This window comes from Larus michahellis, chromosome 10 (assembly GCF_964199755.1).
Source record: "Larus michahellis chromosome 10, bLarMic1.1, whole genome shotgun sequence".
In the NCBI taxonomy this organism is placed as follows: domain Eukaryota; kingdom Metazoa; phylum Chordata; class Aves; order Charadriiformes; family Laridae; genus Larus; species Larus michahellis.
Genome location: NC_133905.1, coordinates 19579897 through 19607422, shown reverse-complemented (window position 1 = coordinate 19607422; position 27526 = coordinate 19579897). Strand labels below are relative to the sequence as shown.

Sequence of the window (27526 nt, the reverse complement as noted above, 5' to 3'; positions counted from 1 at the left end):
CCCCAGGATCCCTAATGGAACATCTACAGAAGTACCATAATACCAGGAGGGGAGAACAGCACAGCTGGGAACAGGGAGAACAAACTTCTAACAGAAATTACTAAACTTAAGCTTTTAAAAGGTTCATAGTACAAACATTAGAGCACTTCCTTCCTTCTTGTGAATAAAAGTAACTGTCTGTTCCTAAGAGGATTTTTATGAACTCATCTACAAAGAGACGGGACTATAAACATCAGATGGGCAAAATAAAATGATCCTCTTAACTCTGAAGTTAGCTATATTTCATAGGCCAAATAGCAGGAGACCAGTTTTGTATTAGACCTAAGGTAATACAGATGTCAAATGACATTTCTGAGGCAGTACGTAGCTGTGAAGAGACATCAGGAAAAGCAGGGTGGATACCTCCACAGAAAACAATAATCATACAGCTATGCACACAGAATGCATCCTCATGTTCTGTCAGACAGAATTAAAGCTGAAACAATCTGAAACCTCGGAGGCAATCTAGCTTTTTCAGATTGTGTAAGAGAGAGATTTTCCTGTACCTAATGAGCAACTATAAAAAAATTTTATGGTAGTTATATGTAAATTGTCTTTCTACTCTTCCTCTTTATTTCCTACATTTGTTAAAATTTATTTTTAATTAGTAACTAAAGAAATATAAAGCATAAACATGGTTCTAGTGGTTCAAGATGAAAATAAACAGCTGTCATTAACGGCCATGTTCTGATATACCTGCATTAATTCCGTTTGCTTTGGAAAGAATAATCCTGATAAATTATTATGAGCATTCAGCCACAATAATATAGATGCAGATGATAAAATACACGTCTGATAAAATAAGCATGGAGAATGACCCACTTGGACATGACATACAGCCACTCCTCTCAGTTAATAAAAGTTTGTCTACAATGTCACGCTTCCTATTGCTCCGCTGGGTGAAGGCTCCTGTCACCAAAGTGACAAGGTCACCGCCAGTCTCTTTGAGGCCAAGTAATTTCCTCTTTTTCTGTCTCCTGGGAATTTCTTTGTTTCTTACCTGAACTAACACTTCAATTTCTGTTACTTTCTCATTAGAAAAAGCCAACAAGTGAATAAAACCAGAGAAATAAAATTCATTTGTGTAAACATTGTATAAGCACCTTAAATCAAAACGGAATCTTCGCAGAGCATGTGGCTGAAAGAATATTCAAAAAAAAAAAAAAACCAAAACCAACACCCAAGGACGACTATGTACTTTGAAACCAAAAATACATTAGTAACTAGAATAAGAGAAGGACGTGTCTTTAAGACATTCTATGCTAAGTAAATGAAGACTGTTCTCAGTAGGTTGAAGTAGATGCATTCAGAAATCCGCACGCCCTTTGAAATTATTAAAAATCACAATTTTAAAGGAAGCAAATACAGCAGCCCCTCAGGCTCTGGTTGTAGTTTTATGATAAAAGGAGTCTGGTGGCAAACACAGCACGGGGAATTCCCAGCCGAGTCATGCACTCCTGTCTACGTGCCCTAGAACATCCCCCCTTCTGCTGGACCAACACACACATTTCTAGGATCACGCCATGAAGGAGAACAGTTCCCTAATCTTGCTTTAATGTAACCCGCACAGGACAGGTCCACAAACACCACTATATTGGTCGTAACTGAAGGGGAGAGTGGGGCAGTTATAACTAGGTGAGGGTAGAAGGTGACAACTTACTTAGCACTGCCACCTTTAATATTGTAAAACAAACCAAGCCAAACCTGCATGCTGTCAGAAAAGAACATTTTCTAGTTGTTAAAGATGAATTTTGTAAGTGAATGATAACTGCCCATAGCATCCATTAAATTGTTTACCTATGGGCAAGACAGTGATGTAAATATATTTAATTTCACCAGATCCTTCTCATAATACAAGTAATTGTAAATTGATTTATTTACTTCTTTATATAATTTCTTCCCCAGAATCTATAGCTATTTTAAAATTCTACCCTCCTTACAATTTATGCCTGTGGCTTGTTTTCACAATGGAAATTTTTTTTGGCCAGGAGTACAAATTTAACCTACCTTAAATCCCTGTTTAAACTAAACACCCACATAAGCACTTCTCCCTACCAAGCGCTGGACAAATCCTAACCCTTATGCAACCTACCAAGGTGTCACTCACCAAAATTAGTAACGCCAGTTTTGTGTAACAAACGCATGCAGAGATTCACAACCGCATTCACTTACCACTCTCATCAAGTAAGTCCTCCTCGTCATCCCCATCGTTGTCCTCCTCCATCGCCTCCTCCTCATCTTCCTCCTCCTCCTCTTCCATATCCTCCTGCTCCAAGTCCGGGTCCAGGTCCGGATCACTCCCTGAGATTGACTCGTCTGACATGATTCCCAGTGGTGCTCCTTGTGCATTACCTGCTCATGTTCCACCGTGAGGCAGCCCTGCGAGAAAAGAAGAGAGGTACATCATGAGCCCAGTAAATCCCAACCTTTGAGCCTCAAGGCGCAAAATCATAGCAGGATTACTGCATATAAAAAACACAAGTCTGCCATCAGTCTTTTAAATAACAGTTATATCGGACTGTGCCCAAAATCCTGTGTAGAAAATGGATGCCATAAACAATGTATCATAATGATATAGGCCCAACATGGTAGAGCCAGTATCAGAACCAATGTATCAACCAATTGCTCAAAAAACAGCTTATCCTGGTATCATTGACGTGTACACAGCAGAAAGACTCCTAGTATCGATATCTGATTATACAAGGATGCAAAAATAAACACAGTACATGAACAAATTCAGAACACTACCATCCAAACATGAAGCACAGAAAAAAGGATCAGTCTCAGAATCCCATACGGATGGATACCTGTTACCCGGATCCCTGAGCACTGCAAACATCATCGCAGTATGCAGACCGTGGGTCGCAGAGAGAAACCACCCTCCTGACTTAGCTGTACCTGCTGCGAAGGTCACCCAGCTACTCATCACAGACTCAAGTCTCCGTTCCGACCGACGGAGCAGAGACAGTGTTCCCTTAAGAACAGTACGGACAAAAGACAACGAAGATCCAGTTTTTAAAGGCTGTATGTCCCTTTGTAAAGCAGGGTAAGAAGAAAAGCAAACACAAAGGAAGGATGGATCAGAGAGAATTTGCATTTCCTTCCTCTAAAGGACAAGGCCAGAGCTGGCTGTGCAGAACTGCTCTGTTACACTGCTCCAGTGCACTCCAGAAATCGTGGTACAAAACAACAATAAAACCTGAAGAAAGGGCCAGGGCAATCATGAAGTCACAAGTTTATCTGTTCAGAGTATGCCACTTCTGGGCAGTGACACCTATCTGGGCTCTCCTCTTCCATGTGCAAAGAATTCTCATAAGGGACCTGTGTAAGATGGCTAAAAAAAAAAAAAAAGAAAAACCACAACATGAAACATAACAAGAAAGGAACATAAAGAAGGCACCTTGATCTCAAGGCAGATAAAAAGCAGAAGATGTGTTCCAAAAAAAAAAAAAAAAAAGAAAGAAGAGGGAAACGTTTCCTTGTTATTCATTTTCCACTGCCCCTACTTCCACCACATTTCCAGTGTAAACTACAAAATGTTGAGAACTAATCATACTTTTTTTTTTTTTAAAAAAGACATTTCTAAGCAGATAAAGCAGGATACATATCTACAAACACCTCAAGAAACAGAAAAATTTCATTTTCAGCTGCGTCTCAGCAGTAACTAGATGAGCTCAGAAACCTGAAGGTTAAAGACACAACTCAACACCCCTGTAGCAGCGCTGGAAATCTAACTGTCGAGTATGCCGAGTTATTCCAGCTGAAGTCATCAGTTCCCACTTTGCCTCTCTCAGCTCCTCAATAACACTGAAGAGTGTCTGGAAGAAAATAAACCCAAGGAAGAATAGGCTTTGCGGAGACTGGTATTGGAATGGGAAGCCTTTCACCGCTAGGTCCCAGGAGCACTTTACCACCAGGCAGAGACAACTGAAGTCCCTACACAATTACACGTATCACACAAAATAAGTTGGCTTAGTCAAGCAGATGGTAGAAAAGGCCAAAATCTAAATTAGCTCAAGTGGATTTGTGCCAGTTTACACAAGCCAAAGAGGCTCATTGGGCTCCTGTGCTCTGCTGGTAGGCAGGTACCGAGCCTGCTGCGACACGGCAAAGGGCTGGCACCCCGAACCTTCTGACACCTGGTGGCTTCGGGCACGGGCTGCAGACACAGAGCAAATCTATTATCACAAGTTTTTCCTGAACACTGTGCTAAAGTCTACGTGTACTTCAAAAGAGCAGCTTATTTTTACTTTCAAATAGGAACAACGTTCCCTTCCAGCTGATATTCAGCCTTAAGGAAAACAAACACTGTTTTACCCTTTACAGGTGGTGCTCAAACCTGTAACTGTAAGGCTGCATGTGTTTCCTTACATTTCAGGAGATGGTCAATAGCGTTACCTTTGTGGGTCTCTGCTGGCCACCTGGGATTTATTTATTGCCATCTTGTCCATACTGTGCTATAAAGCAACTCACACGCTATCTGCCAGAAACCATATCAACTATCCCAGCAAACAAAGCACCAACCAAAAAAACACAAAGAAAAAAAAAAAAAGGAATACAAACACTACTAAAATGGCAGGAATGAATTCTCATCTACAAACAGGAAAAGCAGAAGTGCTGTAATGCCACTAAATGCTCCAGGTCAAAGAATGACACATGATACAGTTCCCCCCATCAGTATCCTCCTCTGCATCATCTCTCGTGTTTCACTGTTTGTTGCAGAACCTCAAAAAAAAAAAAAACCACCAAAAAACCCAAAACCAAAAACACACCGTGAAACATTTACTGAAAATTGCATAAAGGAAAGGATAAGGGCCCTTGTATTTCTATAAATAAAATCAAGCCCAGTGGAGAGCAGCTATCTCTCAGACTGGAGTACAAAAGGAGTCTAAGCTAGGCTTCATTTTTGTTTACCAGTAAGTATGTGTTCTTCAGAAGCTAACTCCTGACACCCGCTCAGCAGCCGCAGCCGTATGCAGGAGAGTTAAACAAAAGCTTTCAAAAAGACTTAATTAAATCTTGCAGAGGCCGGGTGAAACAAAGAGGGTTAACTCCTCTATGCCTATCGTCACGCTGCTGCCTGTCTTCCTCCCTCCCATCCTCCTCCTCCGCTCTGGCAGCTCGGGGCCGCTCTGGGGATCTCGGCAGGGCTCCCACCCTGCGAGGCGGCAGCGGGAGCACACAGCGGGGACACGGCACGACGGGCAGGTAAAGCATTACACAGCCGCGAGACTGCCCTCGTTTCTCACACCCATCTGACCCAGTTCAGAGCCTTCCACCAAGGGGAATTACACAACAGGGCCAGACTGGAGCTGCCGCTACCGTTTTATGGCTGAGTTATTCCAACCTGCCCCATCTCTTGCCTTTGCACACACAGGGGCAACACATAATCGCTGTAGGAAGGGCACTCTGCGAGAGATAAACAGATTACCTTCAACTAATCAAAGTTACCGTTTATCTGGACTTTGCGGGCGCCCTACATTGATGAACTGGCGAGGCTCCTGCCCTGCTGCAGGGAGGTAAGGCATACCAGGCGGCATGCCTTAAGGAGGGTTAACGGCACCGAGAAATACAGCCCAAACCTGCTGCTGCACCACAGTTTACAACGGAAAACTAGAATTCCATACAGTACAGTGCCCCGTTCAATACCCGGTGAGGCCGCTGAGACAACGAGGTGGGGTATTAGGTAAAAACACTTGGAAAAATTCCTCTTGCTTACTCAGGGAGGAGAAAAGAGCTGTCATGTTTATCCTACCCGGGTAGTTAAACCCTGCAATCAACTGCGCATCAAATTAACATCCAAGACAGCCTCTCTCATGTATCATGTCCTGTCTTTCAAGAAAGATAAAAATAGTTCTGAAGTTTTTTGGGCTTTGCTTTTTTAAGGTAGAACATTTCAGATAGTAAGTAAATGCCATGCGGCGATGACTGCTGTCTCCTCAGCCCACACAGAGAGGAGGCCCAGGTCTGGATGAGGAAACTTCAAGGGCTTGCAAATTTGAACCCATTACTGTTGTCCTCATGTTTTTCTTTCACTCTGCAAAGGTTTAAGAAATGCGAAAGCGAAGTTTTTTCCCTTCTAAGTGATAGTTTTTCACCCCAGGGTCACGCATGCCGTGAGCCAAACCATTCAGTGAAACAGCAAACAAACATCATGGGATCTGAGGACTTTCCCTGTTTCTGTAGAATATCACCGTTTCATCAGAGGACTCGTCAGCACTGTAAAAACTTAACTATTATTTAATTAACTGTTACAAACAAGCAAAAAAGAAGGACACACGAAAGCGCAGACCAGATTCCTTCGCTGCCTAAGCAAGGAGGAGCAGGATTCCCCTGTACCTCCATGAAGCCACAGAGGCCAAAGTGGCTTTACAGAAGCTCTTTGCCTGCTACCACACAAGTGATTTAGGCACAGGACATGTTCATTCCCGAGTACACACCCGTCCCACACAAATCCCTTCAGAAAGGGCAGGTTTAACACTAATGCTACTACGATGCTGAATAGTAAAGAGGATTCCATCACCTCCCCAACCTCCAGCCAAGCCCAATATCTGGGACTCATCAAGATTTGTCCCTCAAAGCCTGTTTTGTAAGCACGACTTCGCATTGGTCATTGTGGTGCCTGGCCATAGAAACAGGATCAAGCATGCTGGCAAATCGCAAGAGGATTTGCGCAGTTTCATAAAAGCAGGTATATCGAAGTCAGTGCTGCATAACACTCTTCAGTTTCCGGTACACAGTCATGTTTTGTGGTACTAATGATTTCCTTTATCTTTCTTCTTTTGCAGCAAAACAGCAAATTGGTTGGGACCATAAGATTCCTCTTACGCACTTGTCTCACACACCAACACGTCAAACTGGATGTGTACAAAAGTAACTGCTCGCTCCTTGGGAGAAATCTCATCTTTTTGCTAGATCGCTGCTAGCACGGTTTTGGTACCTTATAGGAAGCCTTCAGTAACTTATGGAAAATTACTATAAAGAATACAGATGGATCACTAAAGAAGTCATGAGCTTAAGCTTCTTTGTAAGATAAAAAAAAAATCTTGTAACAGTTTGCAAGTTGCAATGTTATTGCAAAATAACAACGAATACTTCCTGTTCAATTTCCAAAATCTAGTCAGAAATAAACCCGTGATCAATGGGTTTGGACAGCTTGATTCCAACAAACATTAGAACTTCCCGAATTTACAGCATGTAACATGTTATCATCTCTATTTTACATTATCATGTAAAAAACAGCAGGGAAGGTGGGAAAGTCACTTAAAAGGATAACTATTTTCTCAAAAAAGAGCCAACAGTGTTACTGACCAATACTAGTATTGGTCTAGCAGATTCCCTATATGTTTTTAACAAAGCAAACTTAAGTGTTTACTGAAAAATCAAAAGGAACTTCTTTCCCCCAGCGATAACCCCCACAAATTGCATTTAAAGTCATCCTTAATTGATTACTTCGTGATTTAAATCCCTTCTTCCTTTGCAGCCTGAGACTGCTAAGACTCAAGCAATAGAGTTTTTCAGCTGCGACTCATGGATAACTGGTGGCCACACACTGCCAGCTGGGAAGGAAGAAAAGCAATTCTCCTCCTTCAACTCCTCTTGTTCAAATCACAACGAAACTAAGTGGCATTGATCCCCTAAGTGATGTATTCACTACAGGCACATTAAACTGAATAAAGGGAAAAGAAGCAGCCTGTAAAATCGTAAATCAGAGAGCATCTCCTTGCCCTCTTGCCCTGGGCCACCATTCTAAGGAAGGCAAGCGTAGGCGCGCAAATATAGGCACAACACATCTAGTCTTTGCCCACATTTGATGCGAATATTAAGAAGCCCACTGTGATTTGTGGAGAGAAGGAATTAAGAGAAAGAATAACAGAGTGCTTTAAAAAACACTTCCACATATCAGTTTCGGGAGAGTTGCAGGACCTGCTCCTTTACTTCCCTAGGTTAACAATCTCCTTCCTAAAACGCACAATACTAAAACCAGCCTGAAACTGGTTGTTCCCTGACAACAAAAAACAACAAAAGCTGCTGCAAGAAGGGGTGGGAGAAAGCAAAAAACAACTCATAAAGAAAGAAAAGGGAGAGTTAATCCTTCCCCTCTGCTGACATGACAGTGCTGGAGCTGAGAATGTGACAATGAACATTACATAAGGCCTGGCTCCCACTGCGCTCCCAAACAAAAAGAGCTCGCGCGAGTCAATGGCAGCATCTGCAAATCATTACACAACCCGGGCTGGTGGCAGCCGCACACACCGGGGTCATCCATCAACTGCTGCGGGAACCTCCGGCCACAGGGTCCTCGCTCTCCCGCGTTTCAGAAGGGATGCGGGTACACCCTACTGCCAATGTTTTGTAACCTTTACAGAAAAAAAATGAAGACCCTTCATAAGATGCCAGTGCTCACTTCCACACAGACTTCGTAAGGCACTGACCATCTCTTTACTTCTGGACAGAGCCAGAGGTAAACTATTTTTGTGTTGGCGTATATGTAGGTATATAAGTATTTGCCTGAACAATGTTGCATTGCTTTTAAAAGCAATTTTATTTGATCACATTAAAGTAGAAATTGGCCTCCTATAAATCAACTCTTTCCTTTAAAATACCCAAAATGTCCTCACCAGTGAGCTGCCCTATCTAAACGAGCGGTTTGTTTTCCACTGCATAAAATTTCAGGCTTTCTGAGGTAAGAAGCATGTGATCGGTTTTGCTTCCAGTAATTACTGATACGCATCTGGACTACCACCATCACAAATGAACAAAAATTGTCTCTTACTTCATAGGATCCCCATTTATGTTTGCTAAACTGGCTGTATAAAACTGGCTGCTAAACTGGCTGTATAAATGGCACTTGCATTACCTGCAAAAGAAAACACTGAGAAAAGGAAACTTTTCTTCCCCGATCACTGTTTCTGCTTTCAAAGCAAACAGCATTTCAACATAAAAGCCACTTTTCAAGTGTGCTCTTACAGGTTTTGCTCATGGTGCTATAGCTATAGAAAAACAACCAGTACCTGCGAGAGGAGTAAAATCCCGAGAAAAGATTTCAGATGATAGAGAAGACTCAACAGTAGGGCATGGCATGTCTGGATTCCAAATTATACTCAATACATTTTATATAGCAGATTAATCTGGGGGAAATTTGCCTTCCCTGCATTAGTGATAACCATTCTCAAATTCCAAAAGACAGATTTTAAGTCAGCTTGCGGGAGAGGTATGCCAAGCCTTCTCTTTGGGAGTACCCAAACTATGTCAAGACGTGAGCCAATTCCCACAAGCAAGGCAGATCCAGATAACTGAAAGATCCCTCTAGGAGTTTAAGCTCTTGTTATCCATAGGTGCCAGAGAAGTTATGTAATAAATCAAGAATAAATTACATAAACAGAAGCAGTGGAAGAGAGAGGAGTGAAAAGGCAAAGAGCTAATCCCCTCTCAAGTGAAAATCAGTCACTGTCACTCTACGAAGACAAGCTATGGCTTTGGTCACTGAGATATGCTAACATTATGGCTTACCCTCCTTGAAGAGTATCCCACAGAAACAGACTGATACAGCTCATAAACAATGCCTCCGTCTTTCAGAATGAGGAAAACTGCATCTTTTCCCAATGCTGAAAGGCCTAGTTGATCTACCCTCTTTCCTCAGCATCGCCCCATCCATACACTCTTCTTTCTTTGCCTCCCAGAGAAGCACGTTTCATTACAGGGGAATGATTCATCGCCGTTGACTGTCTCCCCGCTCAGGAAACAAGCTTTCCCATCAGCAGCGGTCCGGGGCAACCCACCATCCCCTGTGAGACAGATGCCGGTCACATTGCACACTGTCATCTGCAGATCACAAAGCAAACACAACTTAACTCTTCCGTCGGTCATATGTCTGCGTTTCACTACAAAGAGCTGCAGAGGACTGGGAGTTTGTTTTCAACGCCTCATCTTTCTTCCTCTTTCAGAACCGGACTTAAAACCTGGGGATTTGGTTTATGCATTTTTTTTAGAAAAAGGAAGGATTCGACATGGTTTTGTCCCTTTTTATTCCCTAACCCACCTCCAGCAATGATAATTACACTAGCGATGAGAAAGCATTACTTATGCCACCTACAGTTTACCAAAGAAACTTGAACGCAAGCAAAAAAAAGAAAGATGAAAACTAAAAAATCCTGAAGTAGGAGGAAATGGAAATAAACAGTTTTGAAGTTGCGTGATATGAAGATGACAATTAGCATATGTTAGGCCCAAGTTGCTCCAGTCTCTCAAGCAATCAGACATTAAACTATTTTTTATTGGATTCCACTGTAGATTAAAAATCCATCCAAGGATTAAAAACTGCCAGAAACATGGGTTTCTTTCAGAGTCACTCCCTCCAACAGAACACTCTACTTGCACAGTGCTGGAAAAATTTACAGTAAGCGCCACTTATAAAGGTCACTTTTCTGCTGGTTTTGAGAACAAAGTCACCAAAACCTGTTGATCTTTGCCTTTCCCACTAATCAGGTCAAAATGAAGCAGTCACACTGATCCTTATCTATTCTGCACAAACTCATTTGTTTTGATAATACTTAGGATTGACACTATAGGCAGCTCACATGGAAAGCAACGGGATGAAACAGTCTCCTGTGGTTTTGTCCTTAGTAATGGAAGCACCACTTTGGTCCCGTTTCGCTGGCTCAAAACCTCCCAATGGTGTGGACAGGCCTGCAAGGGAAAAGAATGCAGCTTTACTGCCTCTCACCACGCAGGGCAATCCCACACACCGTTCAGGGGATCGTTTGCATACACACACACACAAAACACCCCAATTAGACGTAAGAAGTATTATTGCACAAAAGAAACTGAGCTACGAGTCTCATGATATACATATTACATTTCTGGCTTATGAAACTGTGAATATATGACTCTACGTACTTGACCTTACTTACAAAAGAGCTTTAAAAGCAGCACAATGCAAGTTTGGCTAAGGAGATATGCAAACGTTAACATAAAGATAATACACCCTGCAGGTCACCATACCCTTTTGGTAAACATATCCAGCTGTCCAGTCCCAACATACATTAAACAGGACACAATTACCCTTATGAACAGGCACAAGCACACTGATGCTAAGACAGGAAGGTACAACTGAAAAGGGACATATCGGCAAATTATTAAAAAACACTGTATGGTGAATAAGCACCACAACATCCATCTACAGAAGCAGCTGCTCTTTTAGAGTAAAACTGTCACTATCTCCCAAATTTACAAATTCACTTAACTTTCATAAATGCTAGGAATGTCTTTTGGAGTAATTGTTCTTACTGAACAGACAATACTGTATAGATATTCATTCATACCCATGCAGAATCCAAATGTTATGTTTCCAAGATTCAGAAGCGCAATGATAAAGAGCATACAGCTGCAATCTTCAAAACGCCAGAAGCTTTTGGGTATTCTTTCTCTCAAAGTTAAACACAAGTTTCAGTCAGCTGCTTTCCCCAAGTGACCACTTTTTCTATCAAAGCCCATTTAGCGTTTGCAAATGCTGCTTGACTGGCAGCCGTACCCAGCGAGCAAGTACAGAAGGAACTGCAGGCAAGCCAGTTCTTCTGGCGTCCTGTTGACATGTTACCATCCCAAGCGAAGGGGACCATATGTTATAAGAAGTCAACATCCCTACACTCAGCTGCTGATGTCTCCCAAAATATAACAGGAACAGACTTTCTTGTCCCATCTCTATTTTTCCCCCCCCCCTCCTGAATTATTAGTTGGATTATTGAATTATTGAGTCCTGAATCAAGTCATTTTACCCAAACTAGCTATTTCTCTAATGGCGGGAATTCTTGATCATTATTGATTTGGGCTGGACTCAGAAATTTGAACAGTAACTATAACTCTTCTTTTGATGGGAGTTCTTGGGTACAATTAATAGCATTCTTGAACAGAGAGAACTAGTTACATGGCACTTCCAGAGCAGATTTACTGGAAATGATGTAAGATATCACTCAACTTCATTCATAGTTCTCTCTCTGTTAGGAATGAAGGAGGCAAATGACAAAAGTTAAAGGCTTTCTACAGGATGCACCTTCTCATCACAATAAAAGCATGTACATATTCCCAAAAAGGTTCCACACTAGCAGCAGAGACTGAGAGCTCTGTAACAGCTCATTCTGTTAAAATAAGCATTTCACTGCCAGAAGTATTGATTTAGCTGAAAGACAAGATCTCCTCTCTCATTTTTCACGAGTGCTATGGGAAGTACAGGAAGAAGAAAAAGGCACCTCTAAACAATTTTTTTTTTTGAGGAAGACTCAGAAAAAAACCCCAATTTGTTATAGAGTCTGCATGACTAAGCAGATCACCCGTTTCCTCAGTGTTCTCTACCCATAATCTGCGTCTCATTTCTCTCAAGTAGTTAACTATTGTCATTACAGAATAAACAAATTCAGATCACATAATAAAGGCCTTAGCTACTCACATTCCTTGGAGAACAGGATGTGAAGTTACAGCAGACACAAACATTAAAATGCTGGCTAGGGCAAATCTTACCATGCATTGTCCAGAGCTAAGAGCTTCCCCCAGCAAAAAAATCCAGCTTCCCCAGGAAATTCTCCTCCAGAGACAACAGAATCACATCCCAGGATTGAAGGAAAATCAGAAAAAAGAAAATCTCTTCTGGGATAACAGCTTTTCCCCAAATATCTCTTCTCAAAAGCAGCTAACTTCCTTAACCCCAAATCTTCTCTACCCTATGCAACAATCATCTTGCCATCCAGTTTTCAAGGCAATTGCTTTACTCTGTTTAGAGTCACACACTAAGTGTTGAAAGGCACTGATTTTGCAAGGTTCATTTTTTGGTCTTGTTTGGTCCTTAATTTGTTGGCACCTATGAACAAGAAACTTAAAATCTAATCGATGACACCACTCGTACAACAACTTCTTGATTTAAGAAAATATTCTTTGTTCCTGCTACCTCCCATACCCCAACACCCCCTGCAAAAACAATCTGACTTTTCTTATTTCCTATGTCTGTGCGCTTGTGTTTGAGGTTGCTGAGCTGCACTCCACAACCCTGGCACTTTTTATTAAGGAAGGAATCTAGAACTCTTGCACAGCTTCTGGAAAGGAGAAGCCACAGCCAGCCGCCTTTTCACACAAGCATTAAGTAGCGATGCTGCAAGAGTAATCCAAACATCTGGACAGTTACATTACACTAGGAATGGCGATTCTTTCACTTTCATCCACAAGTGATGCAAATAATAAATGCAAAGACTAAATAAAAGAGATTGATAAACAGGAGATGGCAACCAAAACCTGATGCCAATCCCACTAATTAGAGAGACAATGACATGGCCTGACATTGACAGACAGTTTTCAGATTTCACAGGCACCAGAAGGGTAATAAACATTTGGCCTTGATTAAATTACCCATTTTCCCTCTTGCTGATTGCAGCTTCTCAGGCCTCGGACACACTCTCTGCAGCAGCTGCTCCTTCCCACCAGCACACCACTCCCGTATTGTGCCAGCACAACTATCTGCGTGGCTGGACAGCAAACTGATTCGGCTGAAAAACAACCTGGAAGCAAAATTCAGTTCCCAAACGTAATTTACTACAAAGTTGCACAAACAGCTGTGCAGGCACAAAGGAAAAAACAGTCAGAGGATGGGAACAAGCAGCCCTGGGTATGGGCAGATCAAGCTGGCATCACTGTCCACAGGGCCATGGTCTTAGCAGCCAGGATGCTGCTCCAGTATGGGGGACAGACAGTGTTTTGATTTGAAAAAGTGAGATGGTCCTTGCGGCAAAACTTCTTTACCTGCATTACACCACCAATCAAAAGGATGGTGCATGTATCTGAGGCGAGACATGAACATTCTCACATTTAATCCTCTCATTTGTCCCCTTCTTTATATAGTCACAGCATCATTAGGTGGTTTGTGTGGAGAGGTATCTATTTCTGAAGTTCATTTTGTTGGCTTTTTTTTTTTTAATTGAAAAATCAATGCAATTGCCACACAAAGGACAAAAGTACCAGAAATTATATCACGCAGTTAGAGGTCCTCGCTGTGCACTGTTAACGTCTCTCTCCCCACAGCAAATACTTTTAAACTGACCAGTGCTCAAAGCAAAATACCAATAGACCTCCTCATGCAAGTCCTTAACATTTCACGTATTTAATGGTAGCCTCTATGAACAGGTCCTTGCAATTACATGTGGGTACTAGCACTACAGGGGCAAAGAAAGGATAAGGCTCTGTTCTGGGCAGCAGGAAGATAAGCTGCCCTGTCCTAGAGAAAGTGGTAACTAGCACTGACAAAACTTCTCCAGGTCAGGGCAGGTCCTCTCCTAAACGCACTCCAGCAGGACCCATGAAAGGAACTCCTCTATGTGGTGACAAAGGGAAGTGATGCAATCTGCACCATGAGAACAAATGGGTAATTTCTTTAATCTCATGAAGAAGAATTTGCTTTGGCCATGACGCCCTTGCCTAAGATCAAGGGCTAATTTTTAGTACACTAAAATAAAAGAGAATCACTCGCTTCAGCCCTCTACCTTTCTTGGTTTTCGTCTTGTGTCTTATTATGTCTGGGATAAGTAGATATTCCTGGGCTGTCCTAGAACATAGACCTTTACCCGAGATCTTCTTCAGGCAATCGATATTTTATTTTATTCTTGATCTCAGAAACCTTTGCTTTGCTCCCAATCTACATTATACTTTGCTGCCTGCTTAAAAAGCACAGCTCCTGGCACACACTCCTTTCTCCACTTGAGGACTAACCTTCCTGCACGAGCAGGCCCCCCCTCCAACCCATCCTACGCAACTGGGGGCCACTGTGGAGTTCTGGCCATAAATACACAGTGGTATACGTAGCCTCTCATGCATGCTCCCTGCTTGCTTTTCGCTTGTTTCACTCAACGCTTGAACTTCACCCAAACTGCTCAAGGAGGCATAACCACCTTTGTCATGAAGTCCTAAAAGCCTTCTCTCATCCTTTCTCCTGCTAGGAATCAAGTTGCCACTCCAGAAGCCACTACTCTTGGTCTCCATTTCTGACCCAGGCCACAGGTAACCCCTTCCAACTTTTATAACCTAATAATAAATAATGTCACAGACAAGTGAAGATACAGGTGAGGAGAGAAGAGACAGGTCCCCACAGCAGCCATGAGAAAGACACCTGTCTGGTATAGGATGTAGGAGGAGTTCCAGCACAGTAAGACAAAATAAAGTCGAAAAAACTGAAATACTTATCTCCCGAATTCTACAATCCTTCCCCCATCCCCAAAATCTCATCCAGACTCCTGGACAATTAACCGCTTCCCCTCAATCTTCCCTGCCATAAATGAGAGAGGTGGAGTTAGCTGATAACACTCATGGGGAGCAGCAGCACCAACCTGATGGAACTTCACAGAGGAACAGCCAAAAATTGTTTGGTTCCCCTCTGCCCCAACCTTATTTATTTTCTAAGACAGTAAATACAAATGAAAAAGCCTCCCATGAAGAAAACAAAAGCTAGGATCTGTAAGAGTTCAAAAAGCCCATTAAAAGGTAGGCTTGAGTTTCTTTTGGCTAGCATATAACAAATACAACCTAGCTAACCTGAAACCCAAAGACAGTAAAAAGTGAAGGTGACATAGCAATATTACTTTTATTCAAGGAAAAGACATCAGAAAGTTCAACTTTCAAATCCATTTTCTGCAAGGTAAAGATGAGGGAGTTTTAATTAAGTTGAAAAAAAAAAATACAAGTTGAAGTTTAAAAGGAAGATTCATTATTTCTGGAAATTTAGAAAGAGCATCGGTATTCAAAGTGAAGGGTTTTTTATACCAGTTTGGAATTTCCTTAAGGGAATCAGGAAAAAATGTTAGCTAAATTGCAGCTTCTTCATTTTCATCTCTCATTCTACTCTGGTTCGGTGCAATTTTTCCACAACAATAACAACAGTTGTAGTTAAAGCAGCAAGTCTTGAAAAACTAGAGAATACCATTAAAAATGCATTACAGTATATTTTAAGGAACACTATATTCCAAAATACTTAAAAACTGAAAGAAACCAGCAACAGACGTAGAAATAGAAGGACTGTCACTTTCAGAACCATTCTAGTTCACGGTAACTACTTTCAGAGAAAAAAAGGGAAAGAAGCCTCCAGTTTAAACTTTGTGTCCTCCCAAGTCTTGTCTGCTGACAGCCCTCCAGAGTGACATACAGAGCTCAAAAATGTTGTCTAGACGCCGATTTTAACTCATCACTGCTGCCTCACTCTTGCCAATCACTCAAATCTCAGGGCTACACCACGAATTGTATTAACTCTCCAAAGCTCGCATCGAGGTGTGAGACCCCGGGCCAGACGCAAGACTCCACCAGCCCTTCAGTGATGCAACTGCCTACAACAGCCACAGGCAAGGAGAAAAAGACACACGTGGGGAAAGACTTTTAACTTAAAATACTCCTAGAGCAGAAGCAACTATAAAGAGAAGCCAGACAAACACCTTTTTTTTTTTTAAAAAAAAAAAGAAATCAGTGTAAGACTGCAAGTAAAGAAACTTCACTTATAACAACTCTCTCTCTTTACTGCCTTCTCTTTGTCAGCAAAATGGGTCAGACAAGATAACAGTAAGGAGAGGTAGAGACACAAAAGGAGAAACACACCCCCTCCAAGAGCAAGGAAATTCAAAGATTAAAATATAAACAGCTTCCCTCAACAAAAGGATTTTATCTCTAAGTCTTCCTGCACAGGACAGCCCAAGAGTGCAAAGAAAAGAATACAAGACCTTACTTATATTATTATTTCATCAAGACAAGCAACAGAGGGGGAAAGGTAGCACTTGGCTGGAAAATGCTCTGAGGAGGTGACTTCTTCCAGCAGGACAGGCTCTTTCAGTGATAAGAAAGTCATTAGCTATAGCACTTTCCCCAAAACCAGAGCTACTGAACATACATATTACGTCTGATGATTGCTGGAACCATCTTTTCTGCGTAACAGCTGTTTAGTGTGCGCACCCATTTCCTACTGAATTCGAGGGAGCACCTGGGAAAAAGGCCATTGAGCAGCAATCTGCCACAAGCAAAGCATCCAGCTCCCGCAGGCTGTATTTCCCACAGCCCTTCCTCCGTTCACATGACTGCATGCACTCGTCCTGCGATGGGGAAAAAGATCAAGATGACTGGAAAGGTGGCTACGAGGAGCAAGCTGCTGTCACGACTGGCCTAGTTCCCATTACACTCCCAGAAGGGTTTAGGAACACATCCCAAACCAATTGTCCTGATGGGCCACCCAGAACCCACAGGCATTCAATCATCTCCATCACGGCCAAGGCAGGAGAGGGCTCATCGCTTTCCGCGCCCCCGCCTCGCTACATCTTTCATCCCTTTGGCAGACAGGACACAACAGAAACCATTCCCTTTGGTGGACAAGAACCACGCTGATTTCCTACTGGCAGAGAAACACAAGACACTGCATCCTTATGCATTCACACTCAAAACTACCTCTGCCACCATGAGATATGTCCAATTAAAAAGTAATTTTTACAGAATGTCATGCCCCCAACACTGACAATATAAGGTTTACCTCTTACCACTGGTGAGTAGACTCCTTAAGAGCATGTTATCAGATTTTTGAGGAAAAAGACTGGGGCAGATATTCCAGTTTGTTCAGGAAAAGAAACAGCCATCCCTGTCTTTCTCCATCCAGCCCCTTCCTTTCCCCATCATCAAAAATGACAGTGCTTCCAAAAAAAGAGATCACAAACATTTGATTTCATTTAAGTACACGATTCATACAAGCACATTTATTTCCTTGACAGAACGTGTATACTTAATAGATTTCAAAGAGTGGTTAAATGAACAACTATCATAATCAGATCATTTGACTAACTCCAGTTAGGGCAAGAAGAGAGACCTAGTCTGAACACGACTGGGCGAGATCTGTTTGGCATGTGCAAATACTCCTGTACCTGTGTGTGAGTGCACTTGTGGCATGTACACTCATTCACAAGTACCTGAACAGTGTACACACGCAAATACTCCTCATCCACATCTTTCAAATGATACTTCATCCTGACTTGATGACTCCAAGAGATGGAGGCACCCTAATTTCCCTTAACAGTCACAAGCATCTTCCTAATGCCTCCAGTGGTTAATCACATTAATTGTTAACAATCTGTGCCTTTTTCCTAATTTGAAATAATCTCTTTAACTTCCAGGCATTGGCTGCTATCATATCTTTTTCCACTAAATTAAAGAGTCCTTCGGTACACAGCCTATTTTGCACAAAGAAAACTGAGAAACTTTTAAATACCTCATGATAAGCTAAACCGATGGCGCACTTTAAGAAAAAGTTTTATAACGAGTGACTTCATCACCCAAGCAACATGGAACACTACAACGTCTTTGTTGCTTTTGAACATCTCTTTAAAAACACTAACATTAAACCTGGTCAAAACATTCCCCAACTTACTTCACCTCTGTCCTCACTCAGCATTTTCTGTTGTTATGGATCTACACTAGTACATAAAAAGTAATTAGCATATTTTAGTAGCCCTCACATTTGTGTTACTCCAAGGACTCACATACTGCCATATATCTGCTCCACTCCAGCCATCCTTTCCAAGGTCACTGGTTCTGGAAGCACAATTCTTTATTCTAGACCTACAGCCTCCAGTCTTTCCCACAACAGGCATAACTTTGTGCTCCAGCTCTACAAAAACATATTTGGCCATACTAGACCCAGTTACCCAAACAATTCAGAGGACACCGTACAGCTGCCATTCCTTCTTCATGCTTCACCACTCAGCACAACCTTTACATAATCCACAAATTTGATCAGCTCTAGTTTCATGTTTTCTTCCAGGCCACTGATCAAAATACTACAAAGCACTAGACTACTATGAATCCCTGAAAAATCCTCCATTCATATTCTGTTTCCGATGTCTACTATTTTTAATCTAGGTTTTTGACTCACTGACCATACATGAAACCATATGTTGAACAAGATTCACTTTTCAACAACACCCTCATTGATTAGTATTAGAGGAAGAATGGGAATACAATTATCACACAAACCCCATATGTGAGAATATGTTTGATACAAGAGCTTTAATTATAGTTTTTATACCTTCCAGAGCACTGACACTCACCAGCCATGTAGTGGTTTCCTTTACTTCACTAATTTTAAGTAAATCCTACCGCCGTCCCTCCATAATCCAGTCCTTTTTGAGTAACAGTCCATTTGCCAGGTTGACTCTGCAGGCTGTGCGAGCACCTCCACCCCGCAACCCCTTTCCAGGCTTTTTCAGGTTCATAGATTTCGTTTGGTTTGGGATTTGGTTGGTTCACTGGTTGTATTAGCCTTTGGGTGCAACACACAGCTAGAGCAATTCGCATGAAACCGATACACTTTAACAACCTGCTTATTTCAGATTCAACAACTCTAAATATAATAACCCACATTCGACTGATGCTGATATCCTGGATAAGACTTGAGTTTCTCAGAGACTATAGAAAATCTTTGATGTCTCTCAAACATTATTTCCACAGTTCCAATGGGCGAGAAAACCCTTCTTTGCAAGCAAAATTTTTAGGTAAAAATTTTCATTGTCTAGGGAAGAAAGTACAAGTCAAGGTTATGGAACAGGTTGCCCAGAGAGGTGGTTGATGCCCCATCCCTGGAAACATTCAAGGTAATGCTGAACGGGGCTCTGAGCAACCTGATCGAGTTGAAGATGTCCCTGCTCACTGCAAGTGGGGTGGACTAGATGACTTTTGGAGGTATCGTCCAACCCAAACCATTCGATGGTTCTCTGATTCTCTATTACCTCCACTATGTTTCAATTATTTACCATACTGCACTTGCCCTACAAATTCTTTGTACCTGATCAGCCATATTGGCTAAGTAACGGAAAGGTTCTGTAGTTTCTGTTAATCAATTCTGCCCCTGTGTAGCCCCAGCCCCTTGTTAATTAGATCAAGCTGGCTATTCTCTGTGAATGCCAGGGTAAAGTTATCTGCTGTAATCTGCCAAATCACTACAAAACCTCTTTAACTGCTTTTATAAGTTTAGTACCTCTCTTAAGACTCTCTTGTTATGTAAAGCGCGCTGCTTTGCATGTTAAGCCTCAATCAAAGTCCTCATATTCAGCATAAGTTTCGATGTATCTGTAACACAAGAAAATGTGTGGGTGTATTGCGCTTTTCCAAGTTTGATTTTCTACTTATCCGCCAGCAAAAGTCCACCAGCATAGAACCAATTACAGTGGCAGAAGAGAGCTTCTGTTAATATGCTTAATCCTTGGCTAGAAATTTCATTTATAGCAGTAGAAAGTGTTTTGTGCCAGTGTATTGCATCTACTAAAGCTTCAACCAGCACCACTGCATGTGCACATGCAGAGGAGGAGGAAGACAGTCACATCAAGTCGTAACAGCAAGAAGCTGGGTCATCTCATCAACTCTCCTCCTTTTCAAATAGGTGTTCGAGCAGCTAATGGTAACTGCACTTCACCGCCCAAAAAATCCTCCTAGGAATTAGGACAGTATTAGCAGGCACTGTTTATAAGGTTTGAACACTGTACTCCGTGTTTATACTACAAGCCACGCTGACAGCACCTGACACTTCTTCAGCCTCGTCTTGGAGCAACTGGCTAAAAGTTTTCGCCTTAAGATTTGCGCATCCTTGAATGGTATCTTCAGTCATGAAGTTATTCAGCACTTTTCTCAAGCACAGAATCAATACTTGCTCCAGACAGGTGCATACCAGCCTTTATGTCTTCTCTGATGTTTGAATAATCAATTCTCACTAATACCTCAGCCGGCTCATTCTTCCTTTCTTTGTTTCTGCATTCAAACTTGCAGATACACCTGCAGAATCGCAGCTTTGGGACAAGCTGACAGGCCACCACAGAGTGCTTCAAATCACTGTCCTACTTACACATTTTAGAGCATGCTGAAAATACTGTTATTAAATCTAAATGATTTAATACTGCGTGCCTCCACCCCCCCTGCTTCAAGTAAGTTCTAGTTACCTTCAAAATGCCACAAGATTTTTGGAAGTGTCAGACTGACCCCAACTCCAGTATTACCCCTGAGCAAGAACAAGATTTAAATTATCACAGCTGCTCTGAGATTACAATAGCACTGAATAAGTCTCGCTTGCAGGACTAAACTGACATTCTGCTATTCCACTTCAGACATAAAACTGAGTCAATGGTATGTCTGACCTTCAAAAGTTTCTAAAAGGTTATTTTCTATACTTTGAAAAATTTTTCAAAGCAACAATTCTTGATAAGCTTTATATCTGCATGGATGAAAGCAATATGTACTTTTTAAAACCCCCTCCTTTTTTTCCCCAAGAAAACTCGTTTCAACTTCAGATATACTCATTCTCTTAGCAAATATGTGCAATTAGCATTTGCTGGTTACCACATATGAAATATTGATCAGTAACTTTCTTAGTATTAGTTAGAATGAGACGTCACCACCTAGTTAGCTTAAAAGAACAATGACTTAAAAAAAAAAAACAACAAAACACTACCACCATATTCGCAGATGTCCAACCAGCTTCTAAAGGTGCCTGATCAGCAGTTTTTCCCCTCTCGTGGCTACCTGTAATTCCACCTTCTTCTTACTCCCAGTATATAGTGACACTTGATTTCATCAACTAATTCTGCCCCTTTTTCAAACAACAAATGGTGTTACTTTATCATTCCCCTTCACCTTTAAGATTCTGTCTCTTAATAAGCATAAAAACCTAGAAACGAAACTTAAGGCTTCTAAAAGTTAACAAGAAATGACATTTTTCATTCATTGTTTCAAGTTACCTGAATATGAGATTCCACACATGCTATCCTACAAGTCCGAACCCCAATATTGATTTTTACTTCTTCTGTGTTGTGTCAACTTGGGGGGGCACAGGGAAACCACAACTCTCTATAAATTCTTTTATTTCTATATAGCTAAAAATGTAGCTTAAACACAACAAATTCCTGTCTTGCAATGAGCACTCTCTGAAGCAAACCCAGCTGTAATTAACTGAACATACTTGACAATCAGGAAAATATTATGTAGAAATTATTTTGTGTAAACAGAAAACACACGTCTCAAAATCACATCTGTACCAAGTACCTAGGAATACCAAACGATACTTAACCTCTGCGGGAACTAAATTCTCAAGAATTAAGTTTAAAAAGAAAGTTTGTTAGCAGACAATATTTATCCTACAGGGTACTATCTCACAAAAACCTCTAAGCACCTGAAGGAAACAAGTTCCTAAAAATTACGTGAACAGAACTGCACTGCAACTAACTGCACTCTTAAAAACATTGCACCTAAATGTTTCATTTAACACACACTCATAAACAACACTATTTGAAAACATACTTGCTACATTATTACTTTTGGGATTTGAATTTGATCAAATGGCATTCCACTCAATATACATGGGAGAAATGTCACTCCACCGCTCCCTTCCCAGCCTGGTAACCGGATACATCTCAAAGAGGCATTTGGAACAGTGCAATTTTGAGAAACAAAGTCAAGGGCAGGCAACAGGCACCACCAGCCAGGGTACCTGTGACGGCAGGTGAGTTAGGAAAGGCCAGGTAGTCAACAGTCACCACTAGCAACAACTGGAATGTGTGGGAAAGGATGGAAAAACTACTGCTCAGTGTTGCAGAAGGTGAAATTTGATGTATGAGTGTATACATACACATATATGTACATACACATTAACAAGGCTCTTTTCAGAGACATGTGGCAGGAGGATGAGACAACAGTTGTGTGCGTGCACACACAACTACGTGCGTGCACACCAACACTAAACGTAACACATGGTGGACAGCAGGGTAAACGTGAGTCAGCAGTGCGCCCTGGCAGCAGTGCAAGCTAACAGCACACCGGGCTCTCAGCAGGAGCATGGCCTGCATCATCAAGGGACGCGGTCTCTCCCGCTCACTTGGTGCTTTTCAGACCCACCTGAAACACCACGTGCAGTTTTGGACACTCCCCAGTACAAGGAAGACAGAGATGAACCAGAGTGAGTTCAGTGACAGGCTACCAAGATGCTCCAGGGGATAGAGCACTTGCTGTGTGAGGAGAGGCTGTGAGAGCTGGGGTTGTCGAGGCACAGAGGTTACCAAGAAGACGGAAGGCTGAGCACAGGCTCTGCGCAGAGGCACGCAGCAGGAGGACACCAGACATAAACTGCAACAGCAGAGGCTGTGACCCGACATAAAGGAAAGGATTTTCCCTGGGAGGACAGTCAAGCACTGGAACAGGGACGCAGAGACTGATGAACCTTTGTCTTTGGAGGGTTTAAGGCCTGAATGAACAAAGCCCTGGTCTGAGCTTGGTGTTGATCCCACTTCGAGCAGCAGGCTGGACTAGACACCTCCTGAGGCCCTTTCCAACCTGAATTATTCTATGACATGAACTTGAAGCCCAGAGAACACTATAATGGCCTGTTATAATTTTCTATACCAGATTATACCTTTCAATTCTCCACTAAAATGCAACCACTATTCAGACGAGACAGAAAACATGTTGTTTGGTTCTTCTCCCCAGAAGAGCACATGATGTTCCAGTCCAGGATCTGCAATGCTCTCGAATACCAAAATTGGAATTTCAAGAGATTTTAGGGATGCAGAAGTTACCAGTTACCTGAATGCAGTAAAAGTGGAACACAGTTGCTAAACATTCAACTTTTTTTGGCAGGGGAGAAGGTGGTATTCAGTCTGAGGCAATGTTAACCCATAAAATGTCACACGTCCACAACAGCTCTTCCTTAAAGCAGCAACTGCATTTTTCTTGGAAATTTCACATTCAGCACCTACCGTTAATGAACCACCCTTACATTCTGATGCTAATAAGGTCACAGGATAAGAAGCTCTGTATATTCAGGATGTATAGCTCCACACCTGGGGAAAGAAACCTCACTTAGCAAACTAAGGCCAGGTCAAAGCTCCCATCGGAAGCACCTGCAGTGGTCTAAGCAGCCTGTTTTGTTTTCATCCCTCTGCTGGGTGCTACTGCCCCTGGAGTAGAACTACCAAAACAAAAGCTGTTTATTCTAAACTAATTGATTTTGCATTGAAGCAGACAGAGAGCCTCACAAGGTCCATTACTCTAAGTCGGGGACTTAGACTAGGCAGCAGGAACATCTTAAACCAATACAGAAGTTTCCACAGTGATTTCCTACGGGCTAAGCGATTATTTACCAGTCACAATGCTTGGGTAACTGTACAAAGAATATCTAATGTTAAGAAAGTTAAAAAGACAAGCAAATGTGATCATTTGCATATTATTAGCATAAAAAGGGGGAAAAAGCGTCATTATTTCCTTTTGAAGATTTTTTTTTTTTTGCAATAGAAATTCCCCACCTGAACATAGATTAAAGTAATGTACTAAGAACTTTTTAAAGCACCAGTTTTGTACAAATCTATGAAGGGGCAGGAGGGGAAATCACTGGAGTTTATGAGTACCTTACAAACGTGAGCACGAAAACATCCAGTGCCCAACGTAACTGCCAGGAAAAGTAACCTGTAAACTATTCCAAGGAGGGAGCAAGTTAAAAAGCAGCGAGGCAGGATCATGCGAGAAGAAGTAACAGCTCGACACACTGAGGCTTCTCCCTCCAAAGCTCACCGACAAGTCTCACAGAGACACCAAATTATTCCTTTGCGTGTCCATTTACCTACGGATGACGGCTCTTCAGCCACAGCAGGAGGGTGACAGCTGCGCTACCCCAGCACAGCCGGACCCCGCCAGGCCCCCCGGCTCAGCACCCCCAACACCCCAGGGGAAGCAGGTGCCCCCCCCCAAAACCAGAAACTCGCTTAGGCCCCGAAACTCGGCGGGATGCCGACAAGGGAGGCCAGGCGAGCCGCCCCGCCGCCCCCGGAGCCCCGCGCTCGGCGGTCCCCGGGCCGGCCGCCCCACAGCAGCCGGGTGCAGCCCCAGCCCGACCCTCGCCCCCGGGCTCAGTCCGGCAGCCCCCGGCTCCCTCACACCCCCCCCCCCCCCAAAAGAGCCGCCCTCCCACCCCCTCAGACCGGGTGGCCATTTCCCCGCCACCCACCCGGGCCCGACAGCCGTTGTCCCGGCACTCCCCCCAGCCCGGGTGCCCGCTCGCCCACCGCCATAGCCCCCCACCACCCCAGGCCGGGCGACCGTGGCCCCACGCCGCTGCCCACACACCCCCGGCGGGGCGGGGCGGGCGGCCGCGGGCCTCCGCCGGCGCGCCCACTTCCCGGCCCGCTACCATTGTGGCGGCGACGGCGCCTCCGCCATGCCGCGCCGCCCGACTCTCACCTCGGCGGGAGGCGGGGGGCTGCGGGTCCGCGGCGGGGCCCCGGGAGCTGGCGGCCGCCGGCCCGCCCGCCTCCGTCCCGGTCCTCGGCGCTCAGCCGCCGCTCGGGGGCCGCATCACCCAGCGTCCGGCCCCCCCGCCGGAGCAGCCGCACGATCCCCCGGGCAGCAACAGGCGCCTCCGCCGCAAAGGTTCCGCAGGGCGGAGAAAGGTTCCCCCTCGGCTCAGAGGGCTGGAAGGCGGCGGGGACGGGGCGCCCCGGCCCCGAGAGGGGGCCGCTACCCTCGAAGACCGCTCGCCGCGGGACCGGGCTGCTCTGGGCTGACGGCCGGAGGCCCACGGAGCCCCATCCGCGACCCGGGCAGGCCCGGAGCGGGTAACGGAGGGAGACGAGCACCGGCCCGGGGGATGCGGGGCCTCCCCGGCCGGGCCTTGGCTGAGGAGAGCGACCGCATGGAGCGAGGGGGTAACCCGCCTGCCGGGCCGAGATGCTGTTAATTAGCCACAGGGTCCCATGGTAATTAAAGCAGAGGGGCCTCAGGGGGTCTCTCCTCCAGCCTCCCCCTCAAGGCAGGGACAACACAGGCCTTAAAGCCGTCCATGTATTAAATTCCTGCTCCAGCGCTGGACTTCCTCACAGGAGAGAACTTTCCCCGCACATCCAGCCTGATACAAGACACATTTATGTCTACAACCGCTGTTTCTCACCCTCCTGCCGTGAACCTGGATCTGCCGCCTCCACACACCCCCCACAGGCACTGGGTGACCACCATCGAGCCCACCCAAGCCCTTCTCCAGCTCAACCCACGCCGTTGCCTCAGACTGTTATACCCCAGCCCTCTCACAGCCTCCGTGAAACTCGCTTAAATTGGCCTCTCTCACATATTGGGGGCATCCAAAACTGCAGAGGGCATTTCAGGTGTGATCTAATGAGCGGTGAGTAAAAGGGGAGTGCATCGCTCGCCTCTGCCGGCTGGCCGTGGTCCCACAGACACAGCCCGGCGTGCTGATAGCCTTCATGGCTGCCAGGACACGCTGCTGACACCGTGCCGAGAACGTGCTGCTCATCCTGTACAACAGCAGGAGCCTGGTGTTTTCTTCTGTTAAAGGGAAGGAAAAGAACAGGACCTGCAGAGAAAGTGCCTTTCTGGTCCCCAGCTGGTACTGAAACATCCAGAGCATGAAAAATAAAAGTGGGAGACTGGTGTCTGACCCTGGATGTGTAGTGGCAGCCTGGGCACGATCAGTGTAACTCAACCCTTAGTCCTTCAGGGGTCTCCTGGATTTCGGGGAAGCCAGAGCTGATCCAGAATAAAAGGACCATAACACCACAGAGCCACCTCACAAATAGCGTGCCCCTGGGGGCTTTGCAAAGGCCTGAGGTATCACAGAAAACCTTCACACTTCTCCCCATCTAGACACATCCACAGCCTCCATAGGACCATCTTCTGTTAAATCTGACATGAAATGCCAGGTTTTCCTTCCCTGCCCGAGCATGTCACACAGAGGAGACATCCAGAGAGAGAGATGACAGCAGAGGCCTCAGAGGCAGAGTGGAAGAAGTGCAAGTTGAAGCAGGCAGAAGAGCCCCCACCAGAGCAGTGAGGAGTTCTTACTGGCTTTTATTCCACATTACAACATGAGAAAACTATCACACTTCAGGCATTTGCTCCACAGTAGCATTGACAAGCACAGTCCAGCTGAGGATGGCTGCTTCAGGGGCCACCCGTGTAAGCGCTCCACCAGCTAGCACCTTCTGATTTCTATGAAGTTAACTAAGGCAGCCAAAACAGACCTAGAAAGTTATTCTTGGCTTCTATAAGTGTTCCACCACTATCTTTCAAAGTCAACAAATCTTTGCAATCGGACGTCCGTGTTGTCCAGTGGATGTGTTGGGCTGGGGTTGGCACAAGGGAGGCACTGCCCAGTCCCACTGCAGTGTTTGCCCCCTGCACACAGCTCCACATCACTCGTGCTTTCTCAGCAGGTGGGTCACCGTCCAGCCTCAGGACACCCACATTCACCACACCGAAGCAGATGCCACCAGAAACTCACACCACCACCAACATTCAGTCCAAGCAGCTAGTGTGAGCTATTACACTGGTTTGCAACACTGAGGCTGGAGTTATACCGTCCAGATAGAACTGAGGTAGAAGGCTCACGTGTTATTCCTCAAGAAAACCTAAGTACCCTCAAGTCCCACTGCACGTGGCAGCTCTTTAA

The 27526-nt window shown here is 44.1% G+C and overlaps 1 protein-coding gene across 4 annotated transcripts in view; it reads right to left on the bottom strand.

Moving 5' to 3' along the window:
• RAD54L2 (RAD54 like 2) overlaps positions 1-25445 on the bottom strand; it is a 69635-nt gene extending 44190 nt beyond the window's left edge. For 2 of the 4 annotated variants that reach the window (XM_074602666.1, XM_074602662.1), the window contains exons 1-2: positions 25306-25445; positions 2212-2418 (exon numbers count right to left, since the gene is read on the bottom strand). In XM_074602666.1, coding sequence (XP_074458767.1) covers positions 2212-2362 — 151 coding nt within the window. In that variant the 5' untranslated portion in view covers positions 2363-2418; positions 25306-25445. Of the gene's footprint in view, positions 1-2211; positions 2419-9552; positions 9649-10619; positions 10729-13434; positions 13450-25305 lie in introns of those variants that run through there. The other 2 variants (XM_074602663.1, XM_074602664.1) reach the window with 2 other exon arrangements.
• Between the last annotated feature and the right edge of the window lie 2081 nt (positions 25446-27526).